Source organism: Anoplophora glabripennis, unplaced genomic scaffold (genome assembly GCF_000390285.2).
Source record: "Anoplophora glabripennis isolate ALB-LARVAE unplaced genomic scaffold, Agla_2.0 scaffold247, whole genome shotgun sequence".
Classification (NCBI taxonomy): domain Eukaryota; kingdom Metazoa; phylum Arthropoda; class Insecta; order Coleoptera; family Cerambycidae; genus Anoplophora; species Anoplophora glabripennis.
This window is the reverse complement of record NW_019416598.1, coordinates 73,622-96,642: the sequence shown is the minus strand read 5'-3', so window position 1 is coordinate 96,642 and position 23,021 is coordinate 73,622. Positions and strand designations below refer to the sequence as shown.

At 31.2% G+C, this 23,021-nt stretch overlaps 1 protein-coding gene across 3 annotated transcripts in view; it reads left to right on the top strand.

Annotated features, from left to right (window-relative positions):
* LOC108906631 (D-beta-hydroxybutyrate dehydrogenase, mitochondrial) overlaps positions 1-23,021 on the top strand; it is an 82,170-nt gene that overhangs the window by 21,465 nt on the left and 37,684 nt on the right. For all 3 annotated transcript variants that reach the window (XM_023455047.1, XM_023455045.1, XM_023455046.1), the window contains 2 exons: positions 6,553-6,876; positions 21,638-21,848. In XM_023455047.1, coding sequence (XP_023310815.1) covers positions 6,553-6,876; positions 21,638-21,848 — 535 coding nt within the window. The remainder of the gene's footprint in view (positions 1-6,552; positions 6,877-21,637; positions 21,849-23,021) is intronic.

Below are 23,021 nucleotides of genomic sequence, written 5' to 3'. Positions count from 1 at the left end.
GTCAACTTTTGTTTTTTATGGTAAACCCAATTTCGAACTCCGGATTCTGAAAGAGAGATAAATTTTACATCAGGAGACGTGATTGAGTTAATTTTTAATTTTCAAGGTCACTTGAATGTCATATCCCTAACTTGAGCTTCTTATGTCTATATCTCGCCAGAATAGTGAAATTCCGGGAAAATGGACTCTAGAAAAGTTGTTTGGACCATCGAGACGACCACTCAATGACCTTGGATATGACCTTGAAGGTCACTTTGATAAAAATCATTAGAATTGGCTCCAAGATGGTGAGATGGTGAACCTGGTTTTCATGATTATGATAGCATGAAAACAGAGACGATAGACTTCTTATTGAGAATTTGCTCCTACATCGGTTTGTGCATAATAAGTTTCACAATGGGGATATTTCAAATCCTGCTACCTCAGAATACCTGGAGATGATTGCTCTTCTCGATAGGGGTTGAAATTATTCATTTTTATAGTATCTATAAAAATAGTAGAATTTGTGAATTTAAACCTTTTGTTGTGAAGACCATCTCAAAGGATATAAAATTTTCTTTTGAAGGTCGTATTTTCATCATAAAGTTGCAAGATTTTTAGAGACACAGTGTAGTTATAAAATTGTGCGTCTTTTTGCCGTCCAATCGTTTATAATACAAGCAATTTTCGCCACTGAAGTAACTGATTTTAACACATGACCTTTTGTCACTCAAAACTGTTCGAATTCCAACTATTTATGCCACAGAAACATTTCAAATTCGTGGAATTTTAGCCACAACATGCCAAGTGCAAAAATTTCAATCGACTCTTTTGAAGTAGATTAAATTATTGATTCTCTAAGGTAACTTAGAAACACTTGCTTTGAAATAGAGTCCTAGATTAAAACAATTTTCTTATATAGAAAGTTAAAACGACAATGTCCCACATAGTGACTTATTGATATGAGAATAGAAGTGAATAAGCACAATCCGACTTTATAGAATTTGATGTCAAGGTGTTTTTGAATTTTTACTGTCAGATTAACCATTAAAAATTTTATAGCTATTTAAAAATTCCAGAGCAGCAATCATTAATAATAAGAGCAAAAGTGACTAACAACAAAGTTATTAACATTCGTGATTTGATTAAATGTTTGATCAATCTTTAGTAGCGGATTCTACAATACGAATTTTCAACAGTTCTTATAAATATATGAAAAACGCTTCGATTTCGAGATATAGGGTGTTCAAAATTAACGTTAGATGGTTTTTTAGCTTAGCCCCTATATATAAAAACTGGTACATAAGTCCTGTTTACTTTGGATATTTATGAAATTCATGAACTTGAAGTAACTTTCGCAACGACCTATCAAATATTCATATAAATGAAGTAGAGAGACATTTTAGAGGCGTTTTTAAGAAAAATTAAGTTTCTAATGTCAATAAACCGATCATTTGTTAAAGTTAAAATGTTTTTTAACAAAGAAAGGCACTCAACGCCGGTATTATAAGAGCAAGGAACTTGTAGTTAGAAAATAACGTTCTGGCTAATGCCAGTCCCACGCAAATCACCAAATAGAAATGATATAGAAATAGCACGACATGACATTTTTGTATAAACTTAAATACTTACAATCCCACTCGTATCCCATTGCTAGATGCCAAGTACCCACCAAGTAACGACGCTGTTATATCAATCAACTTTTATGAATTTCTCCACATTAATATATGAAAACATTTATAGGCTTTAGATATATTTATTAGCAACGCGGCTATAAAAATCACTGAATTTTAGAAGTTATTAATCGGGATGCGTTACAGCTTTTCCATTAAATTTCTTTAAATATACATACATCTGTATCAGATGTATAAACTCGGATTCCTTTGATTAATGAATATTGCCTTTTTTATTTTTATCTGTCTCGACATCGTTATCGTTTTTACACAGGTGTATTTCACTGTATTATATTATTATAATCTTATTAAAGTTTATTTTGTGCATATATCATTCAACCACTATTCGATAAATTACATTGTTTAAAATTTACATGTATAAATACTCGACATCCTGATAAACAATTTGCGATTCCGGTTATGAGAAAACGGGGCAGCTATTGAGGACTTTAAAGCAAGTGCCAAGAAACAGTTTAATAATAAACAAAAATCTATTTGTGGCAAGTAAACCATGCAATGTGTAACTAAGTATGGATATTTTGTTGATGTATGAAACACTAGGATCAAAGAAATATTACAAAAACAGGAATTTTCTTAGTTTTTAAATTATTTCTCATTTCACAGTAAACAATACGGTAACTTCCAGGAAATGTTACAGAAAAAAATAGGCAGGTATTTGTATTTTCAAAGGAAATGGGGTTGCCCCAGTTACACAACTAAAAATAACAGAAAAAATGCACATGAAGAGAAACTGGCATCGAGTTAAAAAATATACGACTCGAAATTTTTCTGTATGAGCATTTTGTCATCGAATAAATATTTTCACAATTGTTTATTATCATTTAACGTGCCAATAAATTGGCATAGAGTAAAGATATTTTTAAAATCGGGATGATTTTTGTCTAGCGATGAAAGTTTCTTTCTCTGGGTTATATTTATGGAATATTTTTTCAGTAGATAGAATTTTAAAATGTTTTATTGTAACTTTTTATAGTAAACTGATTCATCACTGCTATTTATATTCTTTTACTAGACCTTAGAGGATAGATCCATTATACAGGGTGTTATTTATATACGTGGCCAAATTTCACGGAGTGATTCTTTGAGTGATACTAAGACAGAAAGTTTATATAAACATAGGTTCGGTACTGCTTCGTTTTCAAGATAGTGTCAAACTTTTTTTTAAAAATCGATTTTTCATAAAAATCTTAATAATCTTTTAGCTGATTTTGTTCAAAATTTGGCAGTGTTATTTATGGTAGAAAAGGGCTAAGTTAGCCCTAACTAGAATAAAATTATAAATAAATAAAATAAAACTATCAAAAACTGGGATGTACCTAGTATATTTTTGCCATATCAATAGTTTATTATAGTCTTAGAAATTGTTATAAAAATTAATTAATATTTGCGTGTTATTAATTATTAAAAATGTTTTTTTTTGTTTTCCATATACATGCAATAAAGTGATTTTTATTTTTTTCGCCAAAACGGAAACAAAATACGAAAAAAATTCAAGCGACAAAAAAGTTGTATTTTTAGTTACTTAATGCAAAAAAATTTACAAAAGTTTTAAAGTCAGTGGCGCACATTTTTTTGTCAAAAATTGTAGTTAAGGTGCCCTCCAGGACGCTACTGAGCTTAATAATTTTAATATAATTAGCCCCTTTCTGCCATAAATAACACTGATAAATTTCAACAAAATCGGCTAAAGAATTATTCAGATTTTTACGAAAACTCGATTTTTTGAAAAAAGTTTGACACCCTCTAAAACAGTATTACCGGACCTACGTTTATATAAACTTTTCATCTTAGAATGTACTTAGAGCGTACTTAAATAACACCCTGTATTTTGATTATTATTTCTTATGGCCTATTGAAAGTTCATAACTTTTCTTAACTTTTGAATTTTCAATGAAAAAAGTGTCACAAAAATTTTGTTATTTTAGAAATCAAAGAACGTCTAACTAAAAACTGAAAATATGTTACTGGTTTGTATATTTTCAAATTGATATACGAAATGATAAAAAAATAGTGTTACCAAAATTTCATGGTTAGTTAAAAAATTAAGAAAGGTGACAAAAAACCAATGCATGATTTTTCTTACTGGCTCATTCTCAGTTTGTAGATGTACGAAACAATATACAGGGTTGACATTTAGGAAAAAATACAAAAGAAATCCCCATAAATAATTCAAAAGGTATAAGCAAAATAAATTTTGTGAAAATTTATTGATCAAAAGTTTTGAAATTTTGGTTATTTCTTACTGACCTAGGTTGCCCAGAGCTGTCACTACAAAAACTGTATTTTGTCACCGTAGACTACTTAAAAAATAATATGTGTTTTGTAGATATCTTGAATCTAATAATCCTTATACGTTCAATAGAAAAAAAAAGACATATGCTGCCTGTGAAACTCCATTCTGTTCTGGTAAACAAACATATATTAGGAACTTCAATGCATTATTTAATCATCTAAAAATAGAAGCCTTCGTACAAACAATTTTTTCGGTCACCATTTCGTTACAAACCAATATCTGTAATAAAAATAAAAAATAGCAGTAGAAATGCTCTGTGGGAAAACACATAAACTTACGTAAGACAAAGACATCGCCGAAAAGATCCTTCACCAAGCAACAAAAAATTCAATATTTCACCCAAAACTTGTCGGGAATCTTACTTTCGTACCTACATCCATATTCATGGAGATGGTAACAGAAATATATGAGCTAATAAACGTCTGCCTAGATTTTCATGTGAATTATGTAACGAAAGCATTGAGATGTTCATATAGCAGCGTGCGCCCTGTTTTTTTTAAGTAGGATACTGGAAATGTTTTGCGACATTGCTTGCTGTACAAAGAGGGGGTGTTAATTATAAATGATTAAAACATCTACAGTATGTTGCATATGTGTGATTATTGATACAAGTATTTAAATCTAACATTAATTATTTGCTATGACGTTTTTTTTCTTGATCTTGAGTGATTAGGAAAAATTAAAGGGAAAACCAAAACTATTATCACTTATCGCACTATGCAGCAGAATTCTTAAATAAGTAGGTTATTCTGTTTAATGACGGTCAACTCAACAGCAACGGCAAATAATTTGGACAACACCAGAGCTGGGTAATTCCTGGTGAAAAAGTAATTAGCAATTACAATTCCCTTTTTTTTCCTGTAATTGTAATTGTATTTAAGTACTTTTTTTTATTAAAGTAATTTGGAATTGTAATTGCAGCAAAATTGTTATAGGAATTGTAATTTGTAATTATATTATTTGAACTATCGAATTACAAATTACTTCTATAAGTACAAATACTTTTTCCAATTACAATTACTTTTTCTAATAATTATAATTACTTTTAAGATCATGCGCATTGCGTAATTGCGTACAGACTTGCAGACTTCTATTATTTCATTTGAGGAAAGCCTTGTGCCGCGTGAACAATAAAAAGTGATTTGGTGAATTGACCTCAGAATTAACAGAGTACATTTTATTTTATTATAATTATTATTAATTTAGAAAATATACGAAGTAAAAATATGTTGTCTATAGCATCAAGTTTTATAAAAATATATATTATGTATCTATGTGTTACTGCTCTTATTTTGAGTTGAGAAAACTTCTGGTTCGGTTACTCAGCCTTTCACTCGTACTTGTTCGATTCGTAATTTTTTTAATAATAATTATTGCTTTCCAGTCTACCCAAAACTACTGTATTCTATATTTTGCAAATGTACTAACAACCAAAAAAAAGAGCATCGGGTTGAATTAATTACCTGACCAATAATATAAAATTATAGTATGAACTGAACTAGTTTAAATTATTAGATTAGGAATAAAAATATAAAAATTCTATATCAGAAAATGAATAAGAATAATCTTTTCATTTTAGTATCAATTCTAATAAATAATAAAACGCAATATTACATAACACTTTTAATTAAAATTTTTAACTTAACTTTTTCCTTTTTCTCTGTTTGGTCACTATAATTTACTTTATCATAAAAGTAATTAGAAAAGTAATTGCTAAATCCATTTTCCATGTAACTGTAATTAAATTAATATAATTTCTTTTTTAAAGAATATACTTTGTAATTGTAATTACTTCCTTTTTTTAAAAAAGTAATTTGTAATTGTAACTATTTTTAAATTACAAGTAATTACCCAGCTCTGGACAACACGATATTTGTATTGATGATTTTTAATGAATGATTTTTCAAAGTAGCGCTATGCACTTTGTTGTTTTGGTGCAAATGTTTAATGTACATTGTAAAAAAATCGGTACAATATTGAGTAAAACAGAATGAATTTCAGTGATTTTTTTTACAGTGTAGGCTCACAAGTGGAAGAGAATCCATATCAACCAATAAAAATCCATTTCCATGCCATGTGTTGCTATTGGCATATATTTGGTTGTCATAATTCAATCTTTTTTAAAAGCAAAAAAGAGTAACAGGTTTCCTGGGTTCTTTAGTTCTCTTCAAATATTTGCAAGGCCCTGTATAAAACCAATAACGTTTACGCTTTACCTTAACCAATTACACTTCATAAAAGGGATGTGACGTCATACATCAGGCTCTGAATTTCCCCCCTCCCTAATTTGTCCGAAATAAGGTTACTAAGTACCGCAAATTTATTTCTATGAGGTAGCAAATAGATTTAAAATGATGTATGGTGCCGGGAAAGATAAATAAGTATAATCATTTGATCATTTATTACACTAAACACTAATTACAACCAGAAAAGTTGGAGCACTTCTCAGTGACGTAGAAGAAATATAAAATCTCTACATACACCAATTTTTCTGGGTCACCTTTACAGTAATTTGGATATTCACTAACAGATGTCGCGCATTCCGCGAATTTCACCAATAATATCCAAGAAAATCCTGTTTTCTAGGTCACCGCGGCAGGAAAAGCAGTCCTGGTAACCGGATGCGACTCGCCCATCGGTAGCGCCCTCGCGCGACAACTGGACGACCAAGGATTCACCGTGTTTGCAGGATTCCAGAACGCCTCCGACAGCTCAGCCGCCGAGGAACTGAAGGAGTTCTGCTCGGGCAGGTTGCACGTCCTGCAGCTAGATGTCTCCTCAGAGACGCAGATCCTGGCGGCGTCGTTGTACGCCGTCGAGCACCTGCCAGATGGCGCCCCAGGACTGTGGGCAGTCGTACACGCTCAATCCTGGGTGGCTTTGGGAGAGATCGAGTGGATACCGCCACAGGTAAGTGGGGATTATGAGGGGATAATGCGGGATTTCAATTTCGGCTTAGGCAGGAATGTTGAATTGTACTTTTTTTAGGAATTTGTCGAAAAGATCAAACGAACTTTTATCATAATAAAAAGTTTATTTTAACCTGACAATTTAAGAATTTTACTGCAAAATTCTAGTCAAATGAAAGCACGATCCGTTTTTCGAATAAAATGTAAGAGACTACTATCTATATTTATTTATTTATTTATTTATTTATAAAGTGTGTTACATACACATAAAAGTGTTTACACGCGTCCAAAAAAAAAAGAAAGTGGTAAATAACAATACACATAATGATAGCAATCAACTAACTGTTATACAAATATACATAAATAACATATAATTAAAATAAATAGGATAAACGACATATTAAGATTAATGATAACATTCATATTCGAGCTACATTACTGTCAATAAAATCTTCAAAACTATAAAAGGCATTTTTGTTAAGTATTTTTTATCCTTGATTTAAAATTATTTTCATTAAAAATTTGAATTTGGTGAGGTATCATGTTAAAAAATTTGATGGCCCAATAATTAGTACCGACCCGCGTTTTACTAAATCTTAGAAATTTATTACATAAGTATGTGCTCTTTCGGGTATTATAAGAGTGAGTCTCACTTCTGATTTCAAAGTTATGTATGTGTTTTTTGACATAAATAAGACATTGAAGTATATATGCACAGGGTACAGTTAGAATGTTCAATTTAGAAAACTGCTCTCTACAGTCCAAGTAAAACCAAGGTCAGATATGATTCTAATAATTTTTCTCTGAAGAGTAAAAACTTTTTTCATAGAGGGAGCATGACCCCATACTAAAATAGCATATGTTATGATGGAATGGATATAGCCATGATAAACGATCAGCAAGCTTACTCCGGAGTAAACAAGTATGTTTTGATATCTTGGAGCAAACATAATTAACATGTTGATCCCATGTCAGTTTAGGGTCTAGATAAACTCCCAAGAATTTTACATGTGCTGGATTATCCCAGTTTTCCATATTCCGGAGACTAAAAATCATAGTTTCGGTCTTCGAAGTATTCAAACTGTGTTGATTACTAGTAAACCAGTTTTCTACAGATGCATGTTGGTCGTAAGTTGATGTCATTAACTGTTCAAAGTTTAAGTTGGTTCTAGTTATATTGGTATCATCAGCAAAGAGTATACTTTTAGTATCATAAGGTAAACAATTAGGAAAATCATTAATATATATCAAAAACAGTAACGAACCCAATATGGAACCTTGTGGAACTCCATGTTCAATATTTTTTGTGGATGATTTCACATTATTATATACAACATACTGTAATCTATTACTCATATAATATCTTAATAAATACGAAATATACGATGAAAACCATGATTATGTAGCTTATGTATAAGAATTTCGTGTGATACACAATCGAAAGCTTTCGTCAGATCTAAAAATTGACTAACAACGTATTTCCCTTCTTCAAAACTATTGTTTACTGTGGATGTGGCTATGGCTAGTGTGGTCGATAGATTACTTCGAAAACCGAATTGTTGAGGATTAAAAAATCCCTGAGTCTCAAAATAATTAGTTATTTGTATTTTTAAGATAGTTTCGTATATTTTAGCTAGATGAGGTATTACAGAGATATGTCTGAAATTAGAGGGAACCTTAGACGTTTTTAAACATTGGGCGAAAATATTTTTACGTATACAATAATTAATTAAATCAGTGCAAGGTATTAATATTGGGTCGATTATTGATTTTTAAATTTTTGTTGAAATATTATATACATCCAAACAGGGATTGCTCTCAAATCTCTTAACAATCTATTTCTTCTGTATTTTGCTACATGTAAAAAAAAATTAAAAATCAATGAAATAAACCCGTTCGTCAAAATAATAAGTCATTTCTTTTTTCTAAAACTAGTTTAGCTTAACTAAAAATCTCACACTGAGCAGATAGCAGAACCGAGAAAGACGTTTTGTTTTTAATTAGTACTATCAGTTTCAATTTGTTGATTAATCTGGCTCTAAGCTAGATATACAGGGTGCCCCACGGTGATGACACATTAAACATATTTCAGAGACTATGATTTTAATTTTGAAAATTTGGGCAATAGTTGTGGAACAATGGAACAATTTTGTTCTCTTTCGAATGGTATAATGGTGCCGTCTTTTCTGGATTTTAAGGTATTTACTGTTTTTCGTGCAGTCAACGGATATCGCATAATTTCTTGCGAGGATGACTGAAATTTTTAGTTGAACTTCAAAACAAGCACCTAATCTGTCGCCAGTTTATTGTTGTCAATTTAAGACACACAGTGAATGTTTATTTGAGTATTATTTATTGTTAAAGAATGGAAAACGTTAACATTTCTTCAAATGCTGATATTTCACCGAATTGGGTTTGTCTTTCAGTACAGGTACAAAATTGAATTGAAATGAATGCTGACCACTAGTTTTCAAAATCTTTTGGATGCAGGTCTTTGAAATGCCTAAACCCTGTTCAGCAGCAGGAACTGATTATTCAGGATAAGCATGAAAATATACCAAAACATTGACGATGTTACTTACCTTCATTTAAAGTTATCAGCTTTGGCAAAAATCTATGTGCAGAAATTCGACCATGTTCTAATTGATTTCTTAAAATTCTTCATAAAATGTTGTCTACTCGTTGGTGGTAAATCAGGATATCTCTCATTAAATACCCTGCAAGCCCTATTTATTATCTTGTGACACTCTCCATGAATAAATAATGAATTTAGAATGTCAGCCATTTGAATGTTAACGTTTTTCATTCTTTAACAATAAATAATACTCAAATAAACATTCACTGTGTGTGTTAAATTGACAACAATAAACTGGCGACAGATTAGGTGCTTGTTTTGAAGTTCCACTAAAAATTTCAGTCATCCTCGCAAGAAATTATGTGACATCCGTTGACTGCACGAAAAACAGTAAATACCTTACAAATCAGAAGAGATAGGTATAGGGAACCATTATACCATTGGAAAGAGAACAAAATTGTTCATCAGGTTGCGCAAAATATGCAGGATGTTCCATTTAAAAAAAATAAGGTAAAATAGGTTAAAGTTAACTAAATTCGGCATTAAATTTCTACCATCCTGTATGAAATTAAGGCAGGGAAGCTTAGACTTTTAGTTATGTCCCCATAAATTTTATCGCTCTAACTTTATTATTGTAAAATATAGGTAAGTACATCGTTTTGAATTAGGCAGTGCTTTTTTAATTTCTTTTGAAACAAATTAAATATGTCAAAGTTATGAAAGTTCACCTAAAAATTGAAGTAGAATCCAAAATTGCAATAATATACAGGGTGTTCCATTATTATGTCAACTTCCGATATAACCGGAAACGTTAGGTGGACGCCATTATTTTAGTTGAGGACATGCCTGAAAACACTATTTTTCAAATTTTCAAAATTAAAATCGAAGTCTGTATAATATTATCTTTATCGTTCACGATTTAGTAAAATAATCGTTGTTTTTTTTTAAATTCTTTAAGGCCACTACTGCTTTCTTTCTTCAAAATTTTGTCTGAACCCCATTGAATGATACTCGGAATGATATGACCGTTTTCCCAAACGTGATCGCGAATTTTCAAGAAACTGTTTTTTTTTTCGTGTATTGATTATGCATTTTAAAAATATTGCATAAAGGGTAATAATTCACAACTCTCTGATACCCGTATGATCAAAAATAGATTTGGCGATTAAGATTGACATTTCAGCGGTTAAAAAAGTTTACTGAAAAATTATAGTTGTGTCTCTATGCAAACTTATTCTTCTGGCAATGTAGCAAATATAATAAATTCCCCAAGACTCGACATTTATTTGTCTAAAATCTATATGTTAGAGTATGTTCACCTTGTTAAATATTCTCCAGGATTTAGGTACGGTTATGATGAAAGGCTTGGACTATAGATTCATTTAAAAAAAAGTCTGCCAACAGTATTTTTAAATCGTTGAACATATATCACAATTTTGGCCAATAGAATGTGTCATAATCAGTTATTCTCGACCAGAGACTTGTTAGATTTGTCAGCTATATTTATTTGACAGAAAAATTCTGTAAAAAAAAGAACGTTTATTGATTTTGGCTATTGTCCACGAGATACTGACAATTTTACTTTTACCACAAAAAATTTAGAATATTGTTAGTCATAAAAAATTATCATCCAGGGCTACTAAAATATGAGAAATTCGTAGAAGAAATCGCGTGGTTCTTGTGTACAAAATATACCAACAAATTTCAATGTAAAATATAGGTACCAGTATAATAAGAGTGTTTTGAGATTCTTTATCTTCCTTTTTTCTTTACACATTTTTTTGTAAAGGTGTATATAAGCTGAAGTGTATTAAAAAGATACTGAAGTTAACTGGGGCATATAAAATAAGAAAAAATCGAATTCCAGATATAATCTATGTGGGATATTACGTAAAGTTTCTAATGGATATAGCTTAAGCTGTCACGTGTTGTTTTGACAGTTGATGTTGATGGATCACATTGATCCTTTAACTAATGATGCAATTTGGAGATGGTTCAATAGTTAATATAAGACGTTAACAGTTTCCCACTTCAATGTGTGCTCGCATAATAGCAAAAATATCGCAATTTCTTCTTTCTTTGAAAAATCTAAAAATAAAAACTTACTCTGCACTTCTAGCGAATCTAATCCTGTAGATATACAACAAATCAGTTAATATGTAATATTTGGAAAAGATATTTAAATCACACAGGGTGTAACTTTAGGTGAGGGTCAGTTTTTTACAAATATTAACACGAAACTCTTTTCTTTAATAAAATAAATAGTGGAATTATATTTCAATTTCTAAACTGCACCTAAATTATTATTTATTATTATTTACCTGCAACCTTCTGATCTACGGGAGACTCTGCAGTTTAAATTTAAGCAGAATCCGATCCTGATCAAGGTCAACGGAGGCTAGCCTCCTTTGCGCAAGCCCTATGAATCTAACTCTTATGTAGGAAGCATTTAGGGTCTGTCTGTTTAGCAATTTTTAAATTTTGTCTTTGGAATATCGAACACCCTGTATCAAAAGCCTGTTAAGAATAATGCCTACGTCCTGATTGGACTGTAAAAAATGTTTTCGCATTTTTTCAGCAGTACAGTGCTTTCATTTTTTAATAATTCATTTTGCTTTATGGCATCCATTTGTAAGGGAAGAAGATTTGTTGGAACGGCGAAAAGATAGGGGATGAGAATCGCTGGAAGCGGAAAACCAAAGGTTACAGTAATAGTGGGGAGAAAAGTCTAGAAAAGCGATATTCAACTTATCAGTCCGTCCGATAAATGGAACTTGTCATATTTCTCTGTAGTAGATACTGTGCCTGTGCACTCGTTAACGCCTCCAGTCTACAGGGCGTTTCAAAGTTTAAGGTCTCTGTTCTCTGTTAAAACAATAAAAATATACAGGACATTTTTTGTGCATTCAAGGGCTTGTACAACATAAAAAGTAAGACAATTTTTTCCTGCAGACCATGGGTCTATCGTCTTTTGTTTCAAATATACAGGACATCAAAGATAGTTCTGTAAAATTAAATTTTTCAAAAAAAACAATGTACTGCATCAAAATTTGTACAGATAAGTTTTTGGGGTCTATAAATATGTCCATGTTTAATAATTAACGATGTGTATTATACCTTACAATATAGAACTTTATTTTACACAAATAGTCCAGGTGGTATCTGTTTCGGGTTGGGTAAAACGCATATGATCGGAGATTTTTGCTTTAACGGCTTCTAAATAACATCAGAAATGATAATTTTTCTATGCAAATAAAAAAAACGTGGGCTTAATTGTTATTGCAGAAAAGTATAAAAAAATATCAAAAAATTTAATTTTTTTCTTGGATTTCTCGTCGACAACTTAGCAACTATTCGTTTTAGACAAAAATGGAAAAGGAAAAATGTTTTGTAATTAAATTTTGAACAAAATAGAGTTAGTTGCAGTTCGAAAAAATAATTATTGTTATTGCAAAAATCGGAAAAATCATTTAAAAAATTGCAAAAAATGCTAGTTTATTTGTCAATTTTTTTCAGACACTTGAATAATACCTAGGATCTTCATACTTTTCCCAATTAAACTTCTTAGTGCATAGAATCATCACACCAAATTTCATCCAATTCGGTTCGATAGTTTTTACATAATAATTGTTTAATTTTTTTATTTTTTTTAATTAAAAGAATTTTCAAAATCAAATTTCTAAAAATCTAAAGCCTTTGAATACTTGAAAATTTCACCACAAAAAGAAGAGCTCTCAAGCTTTAAAATGCTTTTTGAAAAATTCAAATCGGACGATTAGGTGAGCCGTGGTGATTGTTTAAACATTTTCGCAATTTTCACGCTTATAAACAATTGCAATAATTTAATGTTTTTTCAAATTTTTTTTTATTTTAAAATATGGTTTGAAAGTACTCGGAAAGGCGAGTATTTAAAAAAAAACCTGATGATCCGCCCATTATTTTCGGAGTTATAGCCCGTTAAAGTTAACCCTTATTTACAGCAAAACTATAAGGGTATAAGGGCTGTTTTTTGAACTAATAGGTTTGTCATTCCGAGTACTTTCCAGATATAAATTTTCAACATTTGCAATCACGGGCGTCCCAAGAAATTTGATTCTGAAAAATTTTTAATTTAAAAAAAATTAAACAATTATTATGTAAGAAGTATAGAACCGAATTGGATGAAATTTGGTGTGATGATTATATACACTAAGAAGTTTAATTCGGAAAAGTATGAAAATCCTAGGTATTATACAAGTGTCTGAAAAAAATTGACAAAAAAACTATCATTTTTTGCAATTTTTTAAATGATTCTTCCGATTTTTGCAATAACAATAATTATTTTTTTGATTTGCAACTAACTCTATCTTGGAAAAAATTTAATTACAAAACTTTTTTCCTCTTCCATTTTTGTCTAAAATGAATAGTTGCTAAGTTGTCGAAAAGAAATCCAAGAAAAAAATGAATTGTTTTGATATTTTTTATACTTTTTTGCAATAACAATTAAGCCCTTTTTTATTTGCATAGAAAAATTCTCATTTCTGATGTTATTTAGAAGCCGTTAAAGCAAAAATCTCCGATCATATGCGTTTTACCCAAGTAGGTATACCCTTTTTAAAACAGATACCGCCTGGACTAAAACAGCTGATTTATTCAAACTATTGTTTGTTTTTCTGTTTTCGCTTCCCTATGTTTTACAATAAAACTGTCAAAAATAAATGCCACACATGTTATATATAGTTTTGTTTAGAATATAATTTTACATCTAAAAATGTAATACAATTGTATTAGCAAGTTAACTTGCAAGGTGTTCCATTAAAAAATAATAAGTTGTATCTGTCATTACGACATTTAAATTTGAATTGTTTTTTATTGCTACAAACAGAAACTTCAAACACTGCAACTTTTATTTCAACAAAATTTTTTATATCTGCAAAACTAAGGGTAAGGTAAGTGGGGTGGGAAAGTTAAGTTTAACACCCTGTACATATTGTTGTGGTATTCTTATCTTTGATTTTTGAAAAATGCAATACTTTTAAATTTAATGTACAAAATCAATAGTATACATTTAGTAACAGAAAAACTGTGTTTTTTTTTCGCGAAACTTCCATCACATTGTGAATTTTCACAAAGGCGTCAACTCACTGGGTTCAGGCAAAGCCTAAATAACGTAAAAACTCATTTTATGCACTCGTGCCTCATCGATTACCCAAATGAAAAACGCACCGCACCCCTGCATTGTGACACGCTGTGCAGTCCTGTCATTAATTTTATTTAGATTTTAAATTGTAGGGGATTATCGTTTTGCCGCTACAGATGCACTGAATATCGATCTCCATTTTGTAATTAAAATCGCGTCCGCACGGCAGGTTTTAACGAAATTAAATAAAGCTGATCGCATTTTTATTATCTAAAAACAATATACAGTTTCCATTTACATTTTATTTTATGTTTTAATAAACCTTTTGACAAAATATTTCTTTTTTAATACGAGTACCTATCTATACTCGTATATTTTGTTATTTGCTTTGTGCTTTTACTTTATTCTGTTAAGGGTATTGACTGAATTCAAATAATTTAATAATTTCAAAATATGTTTCCAAAAAATGTGTCAAATGAGGTAAAGGTTCATTAGTAACAAATATCCAGATATGCAGAATAGTTGTTTTCTGCGGTATCATCAGATAAAAATCTTGTTTATGAGATCGGACATTTCTTGCAGGCTAAATTTTTAATATTAAAAAACATTGCAAAACAATCAAAATGATGAAAGACAAAAACAGTAAAATATGAACTTAATTAAACAAATGGTTAAAAAAATTATCACACTGCGGTTTTGTTATAAAAAGTTTGGTTTGTTTGGTTAATAAAGTTAATAACCAAAGTATTTTCAACTGGCAAGATAGTCAACAACTAGTGCCTTTATCAGTCAATAAAAATGAAAATCAAATCATTAAAAACGAATTGTTACATAATTAGAGACAAGAATTATTGCTTTTTTGTTTTAATTTAGACTCTGTCGTAGGCAAATTGTGTCTTCAATTGTATTCCTTTTTAGAATTATAAATAATACTATAAATGCAAACTTGTTTGTTTCAAGGATTTTATATCATATTCCTAGATTTAATCCTAGATTTCACCCTGCTTTATAAAAAGTATGAAGACCGACCGATATATTTTTTCATTCTATGAATAACATAAAAAAATGTTTGTCTAGCACTTGTTATCCTTATCTTGCATATGTTACTTAGTTTGTTTGTTTCAGTTGTCTGTTATTGTTTACACTTAAGTTCTTTTGTCTGGATTTTATAATTTTTTTGCTCTATTTTGTGTAGTACTTATATTTTTATATTTAATGCTAGTTGCCTTTTTTTAATTTAGTTTTCTGTTTTACCTTAGCCCGTTGGATGTTGTAATTTCTTAATAAATAAATAAAATTCAGTATACTGCACTGCAACTAATCTTTGTTCAATAGATCATGTTGTTACTTTCAAAATTTACCTGTTTGTTAAATAGTTTAATAAACTTGAATAATAAGTCTTGTCTTTAACATCCCAGTACCAATTCGTTATATAATTATATCTCCCAAGTATATGAAACGATAAACGTTGACGAAGGCTTATAAATTTGTCATAAACGATTTCCCCAGCGTCCCTTCATTCCACTGTACTCAGGTCTTTAAATAGATGAAATTGGCTGGTTATTAGATTGCTTACCGTACAATAATAGTCCACGAGTTCTAATTAATGTACAGACTTGCTTTAGTACCGTCTAACGATGTCGTTCATATCAGTGGTCGCCGCTATTAAGTCAAGGGTTGTAGGTATCTCGTTACACTCAGAAACATAGTTTGTTTAAATTTTAATACTTAGCCTTACTTAGCAAAGCTGGCAGAATTTTCCAGTGTTCGTAAACTTAAATGAAAAGAAGTATTTTTTCTTTATTGAGTGACCCCATCCCATTCTATGGTTGTCGTGCGTTGTCTTTGTCTATTCCCATCGTCCCATTAGGTCATCTCGTGACGTAATGTATCGCGTGCAGTGTTTATCCAGTTATTTTGGTGACAACTGTTGTTTAAATAAACGGATAGTTGAATTGTTCCCTATACTTACTTACGAGTCTATAACGTACAAAATAGGTTGTGGCAATCTATTCGTCCGATCAGTTAACCAATTTTTTTTAATAGAGACCTAAAATATTGCCTCTAAAACTGTGTAGAAATCACTGTGGCAACTCCGTTGTTTTTCAACGAATCTTGACGATTTTTTTTAACTTAAAGCTCTTTTCATAAGCTTTCCGAATATGTAATAATATATAACTATATCGCGTTCGAGCGTCGTATATTTCAGTTTGCAACTAAGGCTATAAAAAAAATGCAAATTTGAAATTAAAAAAAAATAATGGATTTCAACGTATTATTATGAAATCTACCTTAAAAAAATCAGTGCGATTGTGGAAGATCCTCGGGATCGTCCAGACTAATAATTAGTTAATTTGTTTATAAGGCAATGACTTGTAAACTATTCAACTTACCGATTCCAGATTTCGTGTTATTAGAGTTATTAGTCAGTGATAAGGAATGAGAGGATGCCATGCCAAAACGTTCTGGTAATAATAACGCAGTTAATAAATGTTTAATTCAAAAGTCATAAATAAACTTGTTCTCTTTATAACTTTTGATCTAATCAATATTTTTGATTCTCGAGGGCTAGTTTTGTAGGTCTTTTGAGGCAGAAAAAAAGTACTTTACTGTTTTCTCGTGGAAATGAACGGAAAAAAGTTATAAGCGAAAAACGTGAATTTACGTAAAAATGATACATTTCCCCATTTTTATGACTGTGGAAACTATAGTCTGTTTGGAAATGAAAGAGAGTAATAAAACCCCGAGATAAGAACCGGCCATGGGCGTGGTAATATTTCGTTTCAGGTAATTATCGGGTAACACTAATGCTAACAAAAATGACAGGGATTGGAAAATCGACAATCTACAGACTTTTAAAGGAAACAAAAAATGAACAAGATACTGTAAATCCCCCAAAATCATCTACAGGGAGGTCAAAAGTCGTTATAGATGATTTCTTCAAAAATGTCATTCGCAGAAAAGTACACTCATTTTATTTTAAAAAAGAAATACCAACGCTAAACAAAATTTTAAGTGAACTTTCAGAGGACAACGATTTGCCAAAAATCAGTAGAAGCAAATTATGGGCCGTCTTACGAGAGTTGAATTTTTGCTGGGAAAAGCAGAACAGGAAGTCAGTTCTTATCGATAAAGATGAAATTATTTGTTGGCGAAGATCCTACTTAAGATCAATTAGAAAATTCCGTGACGAAGGGAGGAATATTTATTATCTAGACGAAACTTGGGTCAACGAGGGATATACTGTAACAAAAGTATGGCAAGATAAAAATGTAAAAAGTTTTCGACAAGCATTTTTGGATGGACTTTCAACAGGGTTCAAGGCACCTTCAGGTAAAGGGCGAAGATTAATAGTGACACATATAGGTAGTGCCAGTGGTTTTGTAGATGGCGGTTTACTTTTATTTGAATCTAAAAATACAGGTGACTATCACGAAGACATGAACGCAGATGTTTTCGAAGAGTATTTTACACAGATGTTGGATCTTATTCCTCCGGGGTCTGTAATTGTCATGGATAATGCCAGTTACCATTCACGGCAGACCGAGCGGACGCCTACGACTGCTTGGAGGAAAGCCGATATAATTCAATGGTTATCCGGAAAAAACATTTCTTTTGAAACAAATATGGTGAAAAAGGAACTTTTGACACTTGTCAATCTTAATAAAGATCAGAAAAAATATGTTATCGATGAAATGGCAACAAATCGCCAAATAACGGTACTACGGTTACCACCTTATCACTGTGAACTTAACCCAATCGAATTAGTCTGGGCGCAGGTAAAAGGAGATGTAGCGCGAAATAATACGACGTTTAAATTAAGTGACGTGAAAATTTTGTTAAAAAATTCCTTGGAACGAGTAACTGCAGATAACTGGCAAAGATGTATACATCATGTACAAAAAGAAGAGGAGAAAATGTGGGAACTCGATAATTTAATTGACGTTACTGTGGAACCTATCGTTATCAATCTAGGAGACGAAGATAATTCATCAGAATATTCAGAGGATGAATTTTAATATACCTACTTTTTTATTTTCTTTATTGTACATTTATACAACACTACATTTACTCACCATAATTTGAATTTTCAAAATACATATATTTTTGTGTGGAATAAAAGTCTATTCATTAAATTTAAATAAATATTTTGATAATAATATTGAATAATTTTATTTGAATTACTAAAAACCCTCTTAACCCGGTTATGATGCTTAAAGTAGCCTCATGTTTTGAAATGCTGTTTTTATATTGTTTACTTATAAGAGAAATGGACCGAGAAATTGAAGCGGCATAGACAAAGACGGATTGTCGGGGATTAAATTTTAGCTACCTGCTACAATTTAGTACAGTCCGATCGCACAGTTTTGTTAAAAGTACACCTCATCTATACCGATAATACATAATATAAAAATATTGAATATAAGCACCAGTTATTTACGATTTGCATACATAATGAGCTTTTATTACTCTCTTTCATTTCTAAACAGACTATAATATGTTATTGTACATAATATTTAGCATATATAGTGATAAATTCAGCTTGCCGAAACAAAAAGTCGCGTCCAACTCTATATTTCCTGTCCTACATTATTATACCTACATATTTGCATCAGTAATCCATTTACGTTTACATTCCATCCAAAATAATGAATAAGCGACTTTTTCGGGACCTTCTGTTTTAATTTAAGAGTTTCGTTATTAACAAAGCTTGGCTAAAGCATTAGTAAATATTTTTAAAATTGTAATCCTGATCTACAACAACAAACAAAAGTTTGGCACACGACTTCTAACAACACCACAATGTAAACCGTAAAAAACATTTCGGTCAGCAGCTTTACAAATATGTTAAAAACAACACAAGGACGCGTATCCAAAAAAAAAGGACGAAACACGTATATTTACATGCTGATTGACTGTAGGCGATGCTTTTGTTTTGAAAATTAACCCAGCCTCCGTATATAAACATCCATTATTCGGCAAAATTACGCTCTTCCCCAAAACTCTATCCAATTACCGAAGTCGGCCCACACGCTGGCTAAATATCTCCTCTCTTTTTTGGGGCAATATTGGCCGGGACCAGCCATTAATATCAATTAAACTGTAACAATAACAGACGGGAAAATAAATTGGGGAGTGCGGTTCCAAAATCAAACACACTTAATTTTAACGACGTCGGCTTGGTCAGTTACGTAAGAGTTCCGCTGTTCGTAGGTAGATGGCCTTCTAAATTTAATCCCGGGTTTCGCCTTGGGCTTGATAGATTCTCTCAGAGGTCGTTCTACTATTTGGGAGACGCACTGAGGATGACAGGTGGTAGCAATTTTGGGGGAATTGTAATAAAACAGATCGCAATCGAGTAGGATTTGTCAACGTTTCACCCTCAAAGGTCACGATTAGGGTAGGCCACCTTAAAGGTCACACTAGTGCGAATTGGGATTTTGCCAACTTTGAACATTTATGTCTTCTTCATTTATTAACGAAGCGTCTTTATTTCAAAACTGGGGTAAAATTTTCCAAGAAATCGAATGATGTAATTCGGTTTAAAAAAAAATTAATTTGTTGATAAAAAATGCAATTAAAAAAAATTTTCGAAAAATTATTTTTTATTAATATTGGCTGGAAAAAAGTAAAAAAATCATTTTGAACTTTACACAGTCTACTATTTTTATACACACTATCTCTACAGTCTATTTTTTTAAGAACAAAATACCCCATATTGATAAAATGATATCGATTTTTCCCGGTATCTGGAATATACAGGGTGTTTGGAAAGTTGGTACAAAATTTAAGGGGGTGAAAGTCGGGCCAAAAATAGTAACAAAAGTTCCTATAAACATTGGTCCTCCGGAGCACCGTTACTGAGATATGGAGCTCCAAAGGGGTCTTATCATTTGGATATTTTTTAAAATAACTTAAGTCACTTGAAAAGGGAGAAATCAGTTATTCCTTTTTCCTGCAAAATTTTAAATTGTGGATAATATGTGTTTTGCATCTATACGCCTCAAATGTTTCTGTTCTGAGCCATAAATTATTTAAAAAATAATTCTGACTAAAAAAAAGTAGATATTTTTTCTTCAAAAAAGTCCAATTCATTAAAAAATAATATTATTTGCTTGATAATTCAAAGGAATAAAAAAAATTCGAAAAATTTCTGTTAAGAGTAGTTACAAAACTATCCTTATTTATAACCGATTTTGATTAAACTTATGGTAGTTAAAGACCCTTATGGTATGATTATTAATCAGAAAGAAATTTATTTTAAGATATGCAAATGATAAGACCCCTTTGGAGGGCCATATTTCAGTAACGGTGCTCCGCAGGACCTATGTTTATAGGAACTTTTTTTACTATTTTTGGCTCTTCTTTCACCCCCTTAAATTTTGTACAAACTTTTCCAAACACCCTGTATGTATTTTTTGAAGTTGTGATCTTTGGCTCCTTTTCTGTAAATTCATGTTTATTTTGCACTCTTAAAAATATTAAAATATTAATTTAAACAATATTATCCACAAATATTCACAAATACATGTTACAATTATACTATTAACGAAAAAAAAATGTTTAAAAATTATTAATAATAACTAAATAAACAATGTTCTAATCTATTCGACACGTAAAATAAGGTGAAAAAAAATAAAAAATGTGCATTTCAATTCACTTTATTTCTAGATTATATGATATAAATTCAGTCACATATTTGTCCACACTAAAGTCACACTAGTGCGAATTCGCACCGATCGGACTTGTCGGACTCTCTAGTTTGTCCGACAATCGCAGATTGAGGCTGTGGTACGGCTCGACTGTTTGGGCTATAGAAGGAAAAAATCGGTGGTGTAAATTCGCACTAGTGTGTGTCACTGTAGCCTTTCGATATGGTCTAATGTGAACAACTAAAAAAATAAATTCGAACGGCAAATTTAAACAATTATTTCAATTTTCAGTATTCCAGCTTTATTAATTTAAACAAAAAAATGTCCTGAACGTGTTACTGTCCACATTGCTCAAAACTATATATTTTTAAGTTCATTGCAAAAATCCATTACTCACTTCCCTGTTACATTTCAGGTGATCAAGAAGGCTGCCGACATAAACTTCATTGGCCCCACCAGGGTGACCCAGATCATGCTGCCCTTAGTCCGCCGCGCTAGAGGTCGCATAGTAGTGGTGTCTTCGGGTCTATGCAGGGTTGCTTCCCCCGTAAGGGGCATCCATTGCGGGCTGTTGGCAGCACTGGAATCGCAAGCGGAGTGTTTGAGGAAGGAACTGAGGTCTAGAGGTGATTATGATAACGTTAATTTAGAGGTTGAAGTGAATAGGGTGGCTAAGGCTTTGCGCACACGAAGAAATTGGGAATCTAAAGGCGTGTGCAGACTATAGCTTCAAATTTTAAAGAATTGGGAGTAATATACAGAGTTGTGTAGTCGTGTGGCAAAGTGGAACAGTTGTTATTTTGAATTTATTTGAGATTCATGCATTTTTTAATTTTTTTCACGTTAGTTAGATTTGATAATTGTTTAATTTTTCCAAATTACTGAATTAATTCGAATAACTAGACTAATTTGGGTTAAAATACTAGATAATTAGGTACACAAACACTTTTAAAATATATGGTGAGAAAAATTGGCGTCAAAGAATAAAAAAATGTACAAACTGAGACACTTAAAATGCAGGATGTTGCATTTTTAAATACGAGAAAATGTCTTTTAAAATTTGTCGGTATGTCCATGGAAAGCACCCTGTATAAAATAAGAAACTTTGACAGCTTATTGATTCATTTATTTACAGCAATTAAATTACAATACAAAAAAGAACACATTCAAACAAAACATTAAATTAGGTACCTATGTTAAAAAAATTTAGTTGTCTATAAATAAAAAACTGAACAAAATATTGTATGGTCATAAATAGTGAATCATTAAAGTACAATTATTTTTAAAAATATACAATTATTAATGAGTAAAAAAACAGCATACGATTATAGATTTTGACAGACAAAAAAAAAGCTTCAGCTTTTTTATTTCATTTCTGACTTTTTTGTAAACTGATAGACACATCAATAACAATTATTAGGTAATGCGGTCATGTGTAGTAGATGAAAAACTTATTAGTGGTGGGCATTTGTGTAGAAATTACTACGCGTAAGTTGGTTTGTTATCTTTTCGTTTGTAACCAATAATTCTGTCAAATCTCAACCGATTTCTAAAAACGGTACGTCACTGTATTCGCAATGAAAAGGGCTTTAAAATGATGTGCCACAAGTGGGGTAGTTGCATTTGAAATTTTTAAGTTGGGGTTGCTAGGCATTAGGGGGATGAACATATCGAGTTGGCTTGACTGTCAAAAAAGCTCCCCCCAAGAACAAAAATCGACGGGTCTCGGCGAATTTTGAAATATTATTCGGTTTTCCAATTATAGGGGGGGTCAAATTTTCGTTGGGATACCCTGTATA